General features: G+C 35.2%; 1 protein-coding gene across 2 annotated transcripts in view; it reads left to right on the top strand.

Annotated features, from left to right (window-relative positions):
• Nucleotides 1–16,875, top strand: part of SNCA (synuclein alpha) — a gene marked incomplete at both ends in the record, with an annotated part of 138,021 nt that overhangs the window by 8,198 nt on the left and 112,948 nt on the right. For both annotated transcript variants that reach the window (XM_084233822.1, XM_084233823.1), the window contains 2 exons: nucleotides 6,812–6,853; nucleotides 8,249–8,391. In XM_084233822.1, the coding sequence (XP_084089948.1) occupies nucleotides 6,812–6,853; nucleotides 8,249–8,391 (185 nt within the window). The remainder of the gene's footprint in view (nucleotides 1–6,811; nucleotides 6,854–8,248; nucleotides 8,392–16,875) is intronic.

The following is a 16,875-nucleotide window of genomic DNA, read 5'->3' on the forward strand; positions in this document are numbered from 1 at the left end:
TATGAAATGGGCATAATATACCAATACTTAATTAATGTTACAAAAATCAAATGAGATGAAATGACTTTCAACATTTCAGTGAAATTATCTGGTGAATGTCTTTTATTTTCTGATTTGTAGCACTCATCATAATCACTTCACTTCATGATGGATCCTGTGAAGGGCACAGGGCAGGTTTCCTATGATCTGAGCAGACCAGGCTAAGGAGGAGTCCTGGAGCCCTGGAGGTGGGGGAGCAGGAGGCTGGCTGGCCTCCAAACCCTGGTTAAGTCTTCACTCTGGGCTTCTCTGGTGTTCTTTCTCCCCTTCTCTCTTCTGCCTCTTCTGCTGCTTCTCTGAGTGACTATCTCAATACTCCTCCCCTGGCCCGCAGAAGTAAATAAGACACTTTGCAACACTGTAACAACTGCAGGTGCCCCATCAGGCAGGGCAATCCCAATGGTGGGAGGGCAGAAAAGCTTGAAAACCTTTTACCCTACAATCCATTTGGTACTAAACAGCTTTTTTAAATTGTTGTATGGTATTCCAATGAGTATATATTCCACAATTACTTTATACATTTGTCAGCTGAATGGTATGTAGTTTGGTTCCATGACTTGACTGAAGTGAAAAATGCTGCTATGAACATAGAAGTCCATATATCATTTTGTATTATGGTTTTCATATTTTTTTGGTAAATATCTGAAAGTGGCATTGCTGGTCGTAATGGTATATTTATTTTCATTTTTTGAGCAATCTCTATACCATTTTCCATAGCGTTTATACCAAATTACATTTCCACCAACAGTGGTTGAGTGTTTCCATTTCTTCAGGCACTCACCAATATCGTTGTTTAGAGGCTTTTTGATATATGTCTTTCTCAATTGTGAGAAGTTATATATCTCATTGTGGTTTTGATTAGCATTCCCTTGTAAAAAGTGATGGAAATTGTTTCATGTACCTGTGGGCCTTATGAACATCTTGCTTGGAGAAAGGTCTGTTTAGGATTTCTGTCCATTATATATTTTTTCTATTAAATTGTATAATTTTTTAAAATGTATTATGGAAATGAACCCCTTGTTGGACACAATTACATGTAAATATCTTCTCCAGTCCAGTCTGTTTTTTTGTAGTTTCATTTGTGGTATAAAAACTTTTTATTTGATATAACTCCATTTGTTAGTTATTTTGGTATTGTTTTTCTTTCTCCTGCTATTGGAGTTAAATCCTTAACGACACCTCAGAGGTTAATTCTAGAACTGTTATCATCTGTGTTTTCTTTGATGTATTTTATGATTTCAGCTCTTATATACAAGTCCTTAATCCTCTTGAATTCAATTTTGTACATGGAATGTAAGTAATAATCTGATTTCTCCTCTACTCCACCTTCTCCTCCTTAGCTTCGTCATCCTCCTACAGCCTTTCATTTTTACATGTAGCTTTCCAAGTTTGCTAGCATCACATGTTAAAGACATTTTCTTTATTCTGTTGGTATAGCATATAATCTGTAAATTGCTTTAGATAATATGACCATTCTAGCAATATTTATCCTTACAATAAAATAACACTGGATATCTTTTTTTAATGTTTTCTTTCATTTACTCTAGCAATATCTTATAATTTTCAGTATATATATGCTTCCCCACCTTTGTTAAATTTACTCCCATTTAAATCATCCTTTTGTGGTTGTAAATGGGGTTATTTTCTTAATTTCTTTCTCTTCTAGTTATTGTTTACATGTAGAAACAATAGAATTTTGTATATTGATTTTGTATCCTGCCACTTAATTGAATTCATTTAGTATTTCTAGTAGTTTTATGTTAGTCTTTCAGATTTTTCTCTTGGTATCATCATTTCTTTTATTTTTTCTTTTCCAGTTTGGATTATTTTTTGTCTTTCACTTCCCTAATTGCATGGCTAGGAATTTCAATACTGTGTTGAATAGTGGAGCTGCAGGTGGACATTCTTACCTTGTTTCTGATCTTAGGAGAAATGTTTTAAGCTTTTCACCATTTAGTATGATGTTTGCTGTGGATTTGCTCTTTTCGCTATATGTTATGTTGATATAGGTTCCATTTATTGCTATGTTATTAACTTTTTTTGATCACAAATGTGTGTTGAATTTTGGCAAATACTTTTTCAGCTTTTGTTGAAATGATCATGGAATATTTATAAATATTATATATATATATATTTGTTGATATGATGAATGGCATCAGTTGATTTTTGCATGTAGAATTATCCTTGCTTCTCTGGGATGACTCCAACTTGGTCATGATGGGTGGTTTTCTTTTCTTTTCTTTTTTAAAGATTTATTTATTTATATATACAAGCACTGGGTACAGTCAGAAGGGTGGGTGGGTGAGAGAATTCACCAGAGCCAGAGTGGGGAACAGAACAGGCAGACTGATGAAGTACACTGCTGAGGGGAGTAGCGGATGCGGCAGGTGAGGTCTGCGCGCCATATGGGACCCTCGCCCGGTAGCTGGGGATCGAATGGGTGCTGCAGAGGCAGTGGACAGCTTTGCAGCCCAGCGCTCAACCACTGCCCCACCGGGGAAGCACCATGATGGGTGGTTTTCTTAAAGCACTGTTAAATCAGCATGTCAAAATTTTGTTGATTTTTTTCATTTTTTTGTATATAGGCATTGATACTATTCATTAATCATCTTTTTAATTTATTAATTATCTTTGTAATTCTGCCTCTTTCATTTCTGATTCTTTTTATTTGGATTTTTTCTCTTCTGTTCTTTGTTAACATGTTTATCAACTTTGTTTATCCTTGAATAGAAACAGTTCTTGGTTTTGTTGATCTTTTCGCTAATATTTCTGGTTTCTATTTAAGTAATTTCACTCTGTTTTTTAAAATTTCCTTCCTTCTACTGATTTCTGGTTTTGTTTCCCCTTTTTCTATACCTTTCAGATAGATGTAAAATTAGATTGTTTGCTTGAGATTTATCTTGTTTCTTGTATTACATATTTCTTTCTTAATACTGCTTTTAGTGCATTCTACTAGTTCTATTGGATTTTATCATTTTCTTTAGATTCTAGATAACTTTTAATTTTTTCTCTGATTTCTTAATTGACCAAGTAGTTACTTGAAGGCATTTTTTAGTCTTCACATATCTGTATCTCTATTTTTTTTTTTGTGGTTACCATGGGGGTTGTATCAAATGTCCTATATATAAAATAGTATTTTTTATGTGTTTGTAGCAACTCATTATAATTTGATTATACAGATTCTGAACTTTTCTTCCTTCCCTTAACATTTTGTTTTTGTCTCATATTATTCATGTGTGTACTTCTGATTTCATATTACTATTTATCACCTTGCTCAATATTTTATTATTTTCACGTGTAAGAACAATTTTCAACATTTATTTTAGGTCTGGGAGTGGAAAACTCTATTAGCTTGTATTTGTATAAGAGAGTTTTTTTCTTATTCATCTCTGAATGATAACTTTTGAAGAATAGAGTAGTCTTGTCTGGCAGTTTTTTGTTTTAGAATTATATATGTCATTCCACTTTTTTCTAGTCAAATGTATCTTTTGAGAAATCTGAGAAAAGTTTGATTTGAAGTGCTTTTGTATGCTGCACTCTTTTGTTGTAGTAAATAATATTTTTCTTTTCTTTTTTCTTTTTTAAATTATTTTTATTTATTTATGCGTACAAGTTGTGGGGTATGGGCCAGAGGTTGTGGGTGGGAGGTGGGGGGCGGAGAGAGGATTCACCAGAGACAGAGTGGGGAACAGAACAGGCAGATTGACTGAAACACACTTCTGAGGGGAGCAGTGGGGGAGTCAGGAGAGGTCTGCTGTGCCATGTGGGTTAGCTCCCTGGCTAGGGAGTGAATTGGTGCTGCAGTGGCTGCCAATAGCTTCTTAGCCCTGAGACTTTAACCCCTGCACCACCAGGAAGGCTCTTCTTTTATTTTTGACTTTTGATAAGGCAATATGTCTTGGTGAAGTTTGCTTTACATTTAGAAATCTGGGTATTCTTTTGTGTTGCTAGACACTGATGTTTAATTCTTTTCTTAGATTTAGGAAGTTCTCTAATTTATTTGTTTATATTTTGAATAAGTCTCAGCTCCCTTCTCTTCCTCACCTTTTGGAAGAATACACATCATCTTTGTTTTCTCCTCTTACAAATAATTCTTGCAGTTTCTTTGTGGTTTTTTTGGTCTAAATCCTATTACTTTCACTTCTTCCACTTGAGTCATTTGTATATTTGTATTTTTCAATTAATGAAATTCTCTCTGAGATTAAGTAGACTTAATATGTTTTCCATTTTTGTTCTATTCCATTCATTGTCTATTTTGTGTCTTTTTATTATCTTCAGTTTATTTAGAGAACTATTTTTGTTCCTGGATCTGTTTTCTTGGGTCTTGAACCTTCCTTTCTGTGTTTGATTGTTCTTCTATGACTTATTTTAATTTTTTTTTAAGATTTATTTATTTATACAGGCACTGGGTGCAGTCAGAAGCGTGGGAGGGTGAGAGAATTCGCCAGAGCCAGAGTGGGGAACAGAGCAGGCAGACAGACAAAGTACACTGCTGAAGGGCGCAGCAGGCAGCAAGAGAGGTCTGCGCGCCATATGGGACCCTCGCCCAGTGGCCGAGAATCAAACAGGCGCTGCAGAGGCTGTGGGCAGCTTTGCAACCTAGCGCTCAACTGCTGTGCTACCAGGGGAGGCCCGACTTATTTTAATTTTTATAATTATACTAAAATCTTTGTTAGACCCTTAAATTCTCTTTCCTTAATATAGTTTCAGACTTCTAGCACTGTCTTGAAGCTTTTCCATCTTGTGATCAGCTATTCCTTACTTTCTAGGTATGCATGTTGCCTTCTTTGCTTCTTTTTGGATTTGGGTGCTATCTCGTTAGTTTTGTTTGTCTCTTTGTTTAACTGGGCAGCGTGTGAGGGAGGAATGGGAAGTTGAAATCTATATGTTTGTTCTTAGTCTTGAAGGAAAGAAAAATGTATTCCATAGAGAGAGATTCACACTGCCTCTTCTTTCTTCAGAGAAAACTCTGTTCGCGGGCCTCCCCGGTGGCGCAGCGGTTGAGCGCTGGGTTGCGAAGCTGCCTGCGGCCTCTGCGGCACCGGTTCGATCCCCGGCTGCTCCCCGGCCACCGGAGGAGGGTCCCACGTGGCGCGCAGACCTCTCCTGCCGCCCACTGCTCCCCTCAGCAGTGTACTTCGGTCCTTCTGCCTGCTCTGCTCCCCGCTCTGGCTCTGGTGAATTCTCTCACCCTCCCGCGCTTCTGACTGTACCCAGTGCATGTATAAACAAAACAAACAAACAAACCAGCAAACAAACAAATAAATAAAGCATGCCTCTATAAAAAAAAAAAAAAAGAAAACTCTGTTCGCTTCTTCACAGAACCCATATTCCAGGGCCTAGCAAGTTCTCTCTGTGGTATGCAAACTCCCTCTGTCTTTCTCTCCTCCCCTCCATCCAATCTCTCTCTCCCATTACCCATCAGAAAGATGGGAAGGGGCTCAGCCAACACGCTGTCAGTAACTGGATTATCCATGACTGGAAGAACAGTCTCAGGAGGGAATGCACATGTAGATCTGCACTCTGACCTCACTAAAAGGATTTATTGCATTTAGTCCATGTACCACACTGTATCTTGTTCCCACCTTGTTCAGTTGAGTGTAATCACTACCACCTTGGCCATGACTGTGTCTCTACCAAACTGTGGGAAATATATTTGGTTTAGTCCCCCTTCATCCTCAATGACCTGATGAAATTTCCTGTTAGCAAAACTTAATTTTTCTTACTTACACTTATGAGAGAGGTTTATGCAAACCTACCTAGCCACCATCTTGTGTTTGTACTCTGATAAAGTTTCTGTTGTTTTGAAACTGAAATTATCTTCCTATTCCATACCAACGTTATCTCAGCAATTTTCCCCCATATTTATGTTGCTGTTTAAAGTGGAACACAGGGCCTCCCCGGTGGCGCAGCGGTTGAGCGCTGGGTTGCGAAGCTGCCTGCAGCTTCTGCGGCGCTGGTTCAATCCCCTGCTGCTCCCTGACAACCGGAGGAGGATCCCACATGGCTCGCAGACCACTCCTGCCGCCCGCTGCTCCCCTCAGCAGTGTACTTCGGTCCTTCTGCCTGCTCTGCTCCCCACTCTGGTGAATTCTCTCACCCTCCCGTGCTTCTGACTGTACCCAGTGCATGTATAAACAAAACAAACAAACAAACAAACAAAGAAATAAATCATGCCTCTATATAAAAAAAAATAATAGGGCCTCCCCAGTGGCGCAGCGGTTGAGCGCTGGGTTGCAAAGCTGCCCGCGGCCTCTGCGGCGCTGGTTCGATCCCCGGCTACTCCCTGGCCACTGGAGGAGGGTCCCACATGGTGTGCAGACCTCTCCTGCCGCCTGCTGCTCCCCTCAGCAGTGTACTTCGGTCCTTCTGCCTGCTCTGCTCCCTGCTCTGGCTCTGGTGAATTCTCTCACCCTCCCGTGCTTCTGACTGTACCCAGTGCATGTATAAACAAACAAACAAACAAACAAACAAACAAATAAATAAATAAACAAAACATGCCTCTAAAAAAGAAAAAATAATAAAGTGGAACACAAAGGGGTAAAATTGTATGATTGAATTATAGAGAAACACCTGTTACTTTTGTTTCTTTTTCCTATTTGTTATAGTGATTACTATACTTCCATGGTTTATGTTGTTCACCTATGAGCATATTTTTATATATAGGCTCAAAGAATATTTTATTTTTTTGATTCATTGTGTTAAAATTAACTATTTAGAAACATTAGGTCAATTTTGAGACTTATGTTTTCATTTTGTTTGTTTTTTATAGGCTCAAAAACAAAGGAAGGAGTGGTTCATGGTGTGACAACAGGTAAGCTACATGGTGCTTCTATCCGGGGCTGACATTGAAAACATCTGGTATTCATGAATAGTGCTCAGCACTATTCATTCAGAATGTAATTGTAAACAACCATTGCACCAGTTGAGGAGCTTCCAAATATGCCAAGGGAATATCAGCTTTGTTTAATTTTAATTATTTATAAAATAATTTCAATTTGGTATTTACTGTAATTAAATAAAACACAATGTATTCAGCTATCCAAAATGATGACTCTGAATTGACTAGCCATGTTTAGTTTATGGTGCTATAGCATTTAAGTATTGTGACCAACTTAATGTTTTGTATAGAATACAATAAAATATTCTGACATTAAATTACAATGACTATTCCATATCTTTGATGATTCAGGAGACATTTTAAGAAACACTTGGGATAATCAGTAAATAGTTTATTGTATTTATTTCATTTGGCCAATTTTAACCAAGAATTTCAATAGTTAAATAAGAAGATTGCAGTAAATAAATAATAACATGATGAAAATTATGGTGGTAATGATGACTATGAGGATAATAGTGATAGAAGTAGTAAAAGAAAATGAGAACCAAAATATAGCAATATTGTGAGCATATTATCTGTAGTTGAGTTTCATATTGTATGTGTTCCAATCTTTCTGACAGGTGCTGTAAAACAAGAGATGTAATCAGAAGTATAATTCATATGATTAGAAAGCAGGAATTATAATAGGTTTTAGAAAAACAACATGTTCCTATTACTAAACTCTAACATAGAAATGGGAAAAATCAAATGGAAGTATTAATAGAGTATCAGGGTTAAGAGTATAAACAATGGAGGGGGCCTCCCCGGTGGCGCAGCGGTTGAGCGCTGGGTTGCGAAGCTGCCCGCGGCCTCTGCGGCGCCGGTTCGATCCCCGGCTGCTTCCCGCCCACCGGAGGAGGGTCCCACATGGCGCGCAGACCTCTCCTGCCGCCCGCTGCTCCCCTCAACAGTGTACTTCGGTCCCTCTGCCTGTTTTGCTCCCCGCCCTGGCTCTGGTGAATTCTCTCACCCTCCCGCGCTTCTGACTGTACCCAGTGCATGTATAAACAAACAAACAAACAAATAAATAAATAAAATATGTGCCTCTTTAAAAAAAAAAAGTGTTAAAAAAAAAAAAAAAGAGTATAAACAATGGAGTCAGACATGATTCAAATTTCTGCTTACCCCTTACTGGCTTTGTGATTTTCTTGTAGATTCACAGCCTCAATATGATTTACTTTCCTATGTAGTTTTTATTTCTTTCCACCATTCCATTAACTGTGGTATGTGTAAGTATAGGTCTTTAGAAGTTGATGATTAATGGAAATGATATTAAAGCACTGTCCATCCACTGTCTTTTAATCTGTTGTTGTGTTTGCTTTATCCTAGTGGCTGAGAAGACCAAAGAACAAGTGACAAATGTTGGGGAGGCTGTGGTGACAGGGGTGACAGCAGTTGCACAAAAGACAGTGGAGGGAGCAGGAAGCATTGCAGCTGCCACTGGCTTTGGCAAAAAAGATCAATTTGGCAAGGTATGTTACATTCAATTTACATTATGTTTGTAAACTTGTGAGATCACAGTGCATTTTCATGCATGGTACAACACAGAGATATGATGCTAACTTGCAGGAGGGCCAACTAACTCACTTCATACAAAAAGTACTACATTAATATGTGTATATTTTTTGAGAATTAACCCAGATAAATATCATGCAAATATCATGTTTCATTTTTATGGAAGGAAGTTGACAAAATGAACCTTGTGATAAATTCCAAGAGGAAAAGGGACATTTCAGAAAGAAAGGGTGTTTTCAGGCTAGCTGTTATGAGTCTGAGGATTTTTCTTCCTTGGGATATAACAAATCTCTTTAGTATTCTATCTTTTAATTTTCAAAGTGAACATCTTGCACTTGATTTCTGTCTAATGACGTTGCCTATTAAATGGCATATTTGCTTGTCACATAACCATTTATTGCCAAATACATGTTTGCGAGAAATGAGTCTTAAAATGCTATCGTAACAACATGAGGGGAACTTCTGCTCCAAATTACAATGTAAACCAACATTACCTCAATAAAAATTAAAAAAAAATGGATACCAACCAGAACCCATAGCTTTGGGGTGATTTTGGAATTTTCAGAATAATGTTGACTTTATATTTCTTTATGAGTGTGAGATGCTAGTAGGTTTATAGAAAGTATATTGTGACTGTCATTTAACATAGCAAAGTAATACAAAATGGAAGATGAAGTTTTAAAAATTCCATGACTACAGAAACAGAATGATGATTTTGTGTCCTGGACTCTTTTGATAATGTAATAAAAACTATGGAAACTTTTACCAGAAAAATATATTCTCATAGACATATATTGAAGTACTTAGTGAGATCTTTAAAGTCTGTCAACAGATAGAATCCATGATTTAGACCAATACCCTGTTTGTGCAGGTGAGGAAAGTGAAATATATAAATAGTATCTATAAATAAATAGATTTATAGTAGATTTATTGTATCTATAAATAAATAGTACAGTCATACAGCTCAATGTAGCAGGTTGGATAGTAGTAGCAGTTAAAGTAGTACTTAAAGTGTTTTTCAACCATAATATAATTTCTCTAACTACTTTCTCAAAATTTAATTTGTTAGGGGTTTTTAGAAGTTTAATTATGCAAAGATGTATTTAGATGGAGAAATATTGGGAAACCAAGAAAATATGTACCATCCCCATTTTGCCCCATTAAGGCATACAGTGTAAATTACAAATGAATCTTAAAAGTTCATTTCTTTAAAAAATGCTTTTTACCCTTCTAAAATATTACTATTTATTTTAATATTTTACAGTTGAAATTTATATTATATGACAAAATTAGCCATTTGGAGATATTTCTCTTATGGGTAAAGTTTCCTACAAATTTTTAAAATGAGAATAAAGCTATAAAACCTAGAAATTGCAGCTTTATTATAGAAGCAATGCATTGATCTGGGAGTTAGAATGGCTTATTTTCATCCCTGCTCTATCTCTGGCTGACTGGATGACTTTTTGCATATCTCTTGACTCTCCTAAAATGAGGGAATTATCCTGGAAAATTGTTAAAGACCACAATAGCAATAAATTTCTGAGTTTCTACAGTAACTCATGAAGAATAGTGAACATTCATGGTGGCTACATTTATGTATGGAATGCCAGAAATTTAAGAAACTTTAAATAAAATAATTGAATTTCTTCATTATAAAATTTGAAATTAATTACATCATTCAGACTGATAAAAATGATTATGGTGAATGTAAACTATTTTTGCTTTATCTGCTTTTCCAATAGAGATACTCATTCATCACTTAAAAAGGGATAATGTCTCATAGTGTGCCAGAAATTGCTAAAATATTGAAGTTAAGGTGATGAACAAATCTTACACTGTTTTTCACTTCATTGAGCTTATTGTTACTAATTATAAAGTGTGGTAAATGCTATGGCATACATAAGCTAAGAATGTGTAAAAGGTGACTTGACCCATCTATTATGGGTAGGGGTAAGGGAAAGTATCACAAACGCTCCTGTGAAGAAATGACTATTAGTAAGAACTTGGAGGTGAACAAAACACATACCAAGTAAGAGGATATCTCATGACAAATCAGGAGAAAATGACTGACTGGAGCCAGAGAAAAAGGAGAAAGATGTTGGAGTAGAATGCAGGATCCACTAAGTAGTTGGCTATGTTAAGAACATTAATTTTTATAATTCACAAAGAACGCAATGAAAAAAATCCAAAAAATACATGGAAAATGTTTATCATCAATTTTGATAATGGAGATGGAAGTTATAACCACAATGAGATGTCACCTCCAACCAAAATAATGGTATATATTTAAAAAAAGTCCCAACAAGAAGTGCTGGAAGGTATGTGGGGAAAGTACCCTATTACACTGTTGGTGAGAATTTAAACTGGTGTGGGAATTTTGGAAAATGATCTGGATTCAACTTGAAAGACAAAAAATGCAAATACCGTATGACCTAGTAACCTCACTCTTGGGCAGCTAGGACATGGAAACCACCTAAATACTCACTGATAGAGAACTGGATCAAAAAGATGTGGTATATCCACACAATGGAATACTATTCAACCATAAAGAAAAAAATAAAATGTCCTTTACAGCAAGCTGTAAGGTAATTAAGTATAGTAGAACAAGTCAAAATGAAAAAAAAAAAAAAAACTATTGGATGTTTGCATAGACATGATTCAACAAAGCAAAATACTTATAAAACTAGTGAACGCTAACAAATGAAGTGACATGTCTGAGAGGAGGGAGAAAGTTTCAAAGGGGTGTAACAGATGGTGGAAGGAAAAAAGAGTGTTAATTATTCTAATACAGAATTCTTTTAAAGCATTTTCAGCAAAATGTCAGGTCATACATTTTTGTATTGAAAAGATGTTATGGCTCATGTAGTGGGAAATATAAAAGTAAGGAAGAGAGGAAACCAGCGACCAGCTAGTGAGCTGTGATGGAAAGAATGTACGACTGTGTAGACCAAGGTGTTGGTGGGGAAAGAAGAAATAAATGGGTTAATTCAAAGACTATTAGGAGAAAATATCAATAAGATTTGGTAGTGTATTTCATAAGCATAGAGGATTTGGGGGAGGGATTAAAAAAAAACAGCTACCAGCTCTTAGTTCATAGAAGTAGATGAATAGTGTCTTCTCTTTCTGGTTAGTGGCTCTCATGAAGGTCAGGAGTGCGTCAAGAGGAGTTACAGTGTTGGTTTTCAACCCCCAGAGTCCATTTGAGGGAATTTGACCCATCACTCCATGATTGATGAGAAGGCCGACCGCACTCCTCCCTCACTCCCTCCCTCCTCCCCAACTGTTGTGTTTTCTTCTTTAAACCAAGCGTTCTAGTATCATATTTTTACTTTTTTCTTATTTGGTAAATTTATCCTTGGGACATGCTTTCTTTGCTATACTCTCTCTTGCCTATTGATGTTAAAAGAAAGATAGGACCAAAATTCCTAAGTATTTTTCGATTATATGAATGAAGTCATACTTAGTAATAACTTCTAGTTATAAGGCATTAAATGACAAATAGGTTAAATTAAATTGTTTTACTAAATATTAGTGTATCTATTTAACACATCAGACTCATATATCTCCTGATCTGTATTTTTACTTGTGTGTTCACAAGAGGTTATGAGACATGCAATTCATTACCCAAAGATTATTAATTTGCTTGGCACAGTTGAAACAGGTTACAGATGCATTAACAGAGGCATTCCAGATTTAGCTTCACAATAGTTATATTGTTCAGATATAAGTTATGTTTCCCACTTCTATTGAGCACACATGATTTGCTGGTACCTATAATACTGTATAAAGAAATTAGTTTTAGTAAAATTTTCAGTAGAGCCACTATGGTTACAATGTACAGCCAGGCAGCCAGCAACTAGAAATTTGCTCTGTACCAGTGCTCAACAGCTCTTGCTTGTGGTTAATGCTCAAATAAATCCTTGCCGAACAAGTGAGTATCTCTCTAATGCTATGAATTCCATAAAAGTGTTGTATCTGTGGTGTCCCTAAGGTCTGTATTTTTAGCTTTCTGGATTTTATAGAAAGGGAAAGTCCTGAGTAAAGTATGAAACTACTGCATGGTAATTAGTCCAGCAGTCAGCTTCATTACCACATCCCATTTAGATACTGATCTACATGGAGATTAATATTTTGTACAAGAAGTAAGCTTGAAATATTCATAGCCTCACATGCTTAAAATATTCGGTTCTTCTAATTTCTTTTATTTTTCCTTCAGAATATGAGTAAATTTCCTAAACATTGGCATTTTGGAAAAATTATATCATATTGTAAACAGTTTTTACTGTCCCCATCACAGCTATCCAGAAAATGCTTATATACAAAAGAAAGTATACTCAACAGTCCTTCCTTATTTCATGAAATAATAGGTGACCCCAGTGTGTACAAAATGAATAAAACTAAGCAGGAATGAAGTGTCAGGTTTGATATTATGATCTATAACATTTAAGCATCCTTCTACTTATTTCCTTCAATTTGCCAGAGTTATCATGATTGGCTTGATGCAAATTAATTTTAAATACTTTTGATTGTTAATGGTCCTTCTGACTATAATTCATTAATCAGTTAGCTCTAATATTGATTTCAGAAATAAGTCAAAAGTCATAGAGCAGTGACCTTTCAAATTTTTTTGAAGACAGATGCATGGACTATAATCATAATATTGTTTTTCAGAGGATAATGATAAGGAATGTCAAGACTGAAATAATTTACAGCAAACTTTATTCTTAAATGTTTAAACACTGCATTTATATAATAATAATGCTTGGCCTCAGAAATAGCTAAACTAACTCTTAGTTATATTTAAAAATAAACTAAAAGCTTGGTGGCTTAATGAATTACTGGATTTGTATTTGTGGTAGAAGCAGCATAAAGTATTAGTGGCATTGTAATCTTAGATAAAACCATAACATGGTAATAAAAAATGAATTGACTTATCTGACTTGTTTAAAAATATATATAATCTAACAGTTTGTAATTTGATATTTAAAAATCAATATTTTGTTCTGAGATGAGAGCCTAGTAATATGACATAAACTGTCTCCTCTTAGGAACAATTCTGTGCTGGTGAGCTTTGTACTGAACAATAAGTTCACTGGATTTGTGGTCAGTGAATCATGAATCCTAAAGACCATTTGTCTTGGAAAGTTGTAAAAGAGAAAGCACGCAGTTATTACATAGAGAATTACAAGAAACATAGACTTATGGTTGGTTATGTTTTCATTAAAATTCAATAGTCCAGTCATTAAATGCGTACTTTTATATGCTGACTCAGCTGGACATTAACAGGAATACCAGCTAAAGAACATATGTATGTCTCTTGCTTCAAGAAATATGAAGTACAGATGGGGTGACTGACATATTAACCTTGAGAAAAGGAAGCATCTCTGGATTATGAGAACGTGTATATATTTGTAACATATATTCATCATAGGAAACAAATGGATTTTGCTAGAAAGGAGGGAGATCTATCCTTTCAGTAAATATTATATTTTAAATTGTGCCCACATACTGTGAAATTACCTCACCCACATAAAGAATAGCTGTAATATATTAGCTGGTTAGACACAGAAACATAAAAAATACTTCTACCCAATTCCTAAGACCAGTGGTTAATAATCTGTAAGCTGTACAACCTCTCAATATGTACGTGACCACAAATCCAATTTCACTATTCCAAGAATGGATTGGGATGCTAATTTTGTTTGCTAGGGAAATGCATTATGAATGTGATAGGACTGCTTCAAGGCACAGCAGCAAACAGCTTTAAATCATATTGTGTAATTGACTTATACTTTAAAAAAATACTTAACAAAAATCTGCAGATACAGTTAAGGAACAATGACCATACTTTCACAAGCCTATATTCATTCTGATTGTGTTAAAATCTATTGTTAATATCCCTTGACATGCAAAGATAACATTTTTGATAATGGTCTCATTAGTCAGATACTACTCTATGTAGGATGTTTTAAGACTTAGGTGGTATGTGTGTGTGTTTTTTAATCTCTATTACTATCTGAGCCAAATTTCCAATTTGTAATTCAGCAAATTACAGGAAAAACTGGAAAAATAATATGCTTATGTGATAGACATAAAAGATATTTGGTGCATTTGTATATTATGACATACTCTAGTCTCACTCTGAAGTTTAAGTGATAATTAACTTATCTCTAAAAAGTAAGAAATTATTTGATTTTTATTTCTTCACATATAGACTTTTAGTTCTCCAATTTTTAATGAGACATTTGACAGTGTTTTTTGTTTGCTTTATCAAAAAAAATAGATCTTGTGGTTCTCAAAATATTCAGTCACACAAAAGTCTAGGGAAAAATGTTTTTAAGTACTTAAAAGAAACAAATCAGATAATTGATATACCAGTTGTGTTTTGCATGTGAATACAAAATTATGGGAAAAAGTTGGCTGATTGATTTCATCAATCTAATTGTTCTTTTTGAGGGAAAAGTGAGTAGTTTGTCAACTCAAATATGAGGTAATTCTTTTATAAGAAACTTAAAAAAAAACTTTACCAAACATGTAAATATTTAAGTTACAATTTCAGTATCCCTCTCTACTGGGTGATTCTGGATCACTAAACATATCCTTTAAGATTTCTAAAGTAGTTTTTAATTCCTATTAAAGCGATAGTGTATGTAAAGTACACTGTCAGAATTTTTTTTTGTTGAATAAAAATACAATTGAGTGAGCAAATAAAAAATGAAGACAAGGAATATATATTTTATCTTGATTAGAGGTGGAAACTATCACCTGTATTTTGTGTTCTTCACACTAATACAATGAGATACATATTTGGTACTCAGTTCACAAGAATGAATGTAGTTGCAGCTTTATCAATTGAGAAGAATAATGTGAACATTAAATTTAAAGAAATCTAAGAGTTTTTAACTAATCTTACAAGGAAATGATATAAATCTGACCAAAATATAATTAGCGAATCCTCTTTAATTCACATGTATATATACTTTATATTACTTGATTATTGAGAACACTAAAAAAAAATGGAAAACTGCTCTTTTAGTATGAACTGTACCATCACACAGTTTCTCTGAGCATGTACATCTGTACTTTTTTCCAGAGACTGTACTTTTTGCTCATTGGATTGTATATAATTTGTTATCTTAAGGGATTTGGAGAAGAGATATGCTTCCTACTTAGGTCACTGAGTTTAGGGATGAATATCATTGTCATGAAAAGCATCTGTTATCATTACATCATGTCATCTTTAATTTCTAGTATGACATATATAAAGATGGCATCTTTAAAAGATAATCTGAAGACTGAACAATGATGTAAAATAAAAATAAAAAAAGCTAATCTGAAAACTAATAACTCACTATAGTAACAATTTCTTCCTGCAGGGAGATAGGCAGTTCACCAATGTTCTGATTAAAGGTGTTTCTTTTCTGGTGTTTGATTCACCATGATAGCCAGCTGACCTTTATCTTCATACTGTGTTCCTGGGCTACCTGCACCATCTGGTCATGTATTGGGGAAGCACGGCTCAGTGTGGAAGGCATGTGTTTTAAGTCTGGAAACATGGAGTCAGTCTTGTCTTGCTCTGTCTGCTGGATGATGTCATCACACCACTCTGAGCCTGGATTTTCTCATCTTTGAAATGCAAGTGTTGTATTAAATGAATCCAAATTGTTTTGAGTCTGTGTTTAATGGCTTTAATTTTAGACTAGTTTGTTCAATCATGTGTTTGGAGACCTCTAATAACTCATTTAACCTTTCATAACCAAAGCTATTCATCTGTAACTGCTCAGTAACTGCACAAAGTCAGAGTGTGAAGGAAATGAGGTAATATAGACAAAAAGATAAGCAGTCCACTGTAATGTTTTAGTCTAACATTTTGCTAAGAAGAGCATGCAATTTCTTTAAGAGTTTTGTTGGGTATGTGTTTACAGAGAGTTTTCCATATTTGCACAGGTTGATGATATAGTAAGTAATCACAAACGCACAGAGAAAAACTATTCACTGAAAATTCTACTCCCTTTAGCTAAATGAAGTCCCACTAGTATCATTGTTCTTAGAATTTCCAAAGTACTATTGATTCCACTGAATATTATACACTTATATTTAGAAAAATAATTTTGGGAAACACGGCAAGAAATAAAGTAAAAAAAGAATTTTATTAAATTTTTATTGCTTTACCATTCATTTACAGAGCTATATAATTTCAGAGGTACAACTTCATACCTTGGCCTGTGTGTGCACACATTTTCCCACCCTCTGCCCTGGCACTGCCCTAGCACATCATCCCCTCTAACCCTGTTCCCTGCCCTCTGCCACTCCCCTCTGGAAACTACCATAGTTTTCACAAAGTCTAAGAGTTATTTCTGATAGGCTTTGTCAGTTTTTTTCCCCTTTGGTTATTTATATTCCATAAGTAAGTGATATTCCATAATTGTCTTGCACTTTCT

The sequence above is a fragment of the Talpa europaea genome (genome assembly GCF_964194135.1).
Source record: "Talpa europaea genome assembly, chromosome: 5".
Classification (NCBI taxonomy): Eukaryota; Metazoa; Chordata; class Mammalia; order Eulipotyphla; family Talpidae; genus Talpa; species Talpa europaea.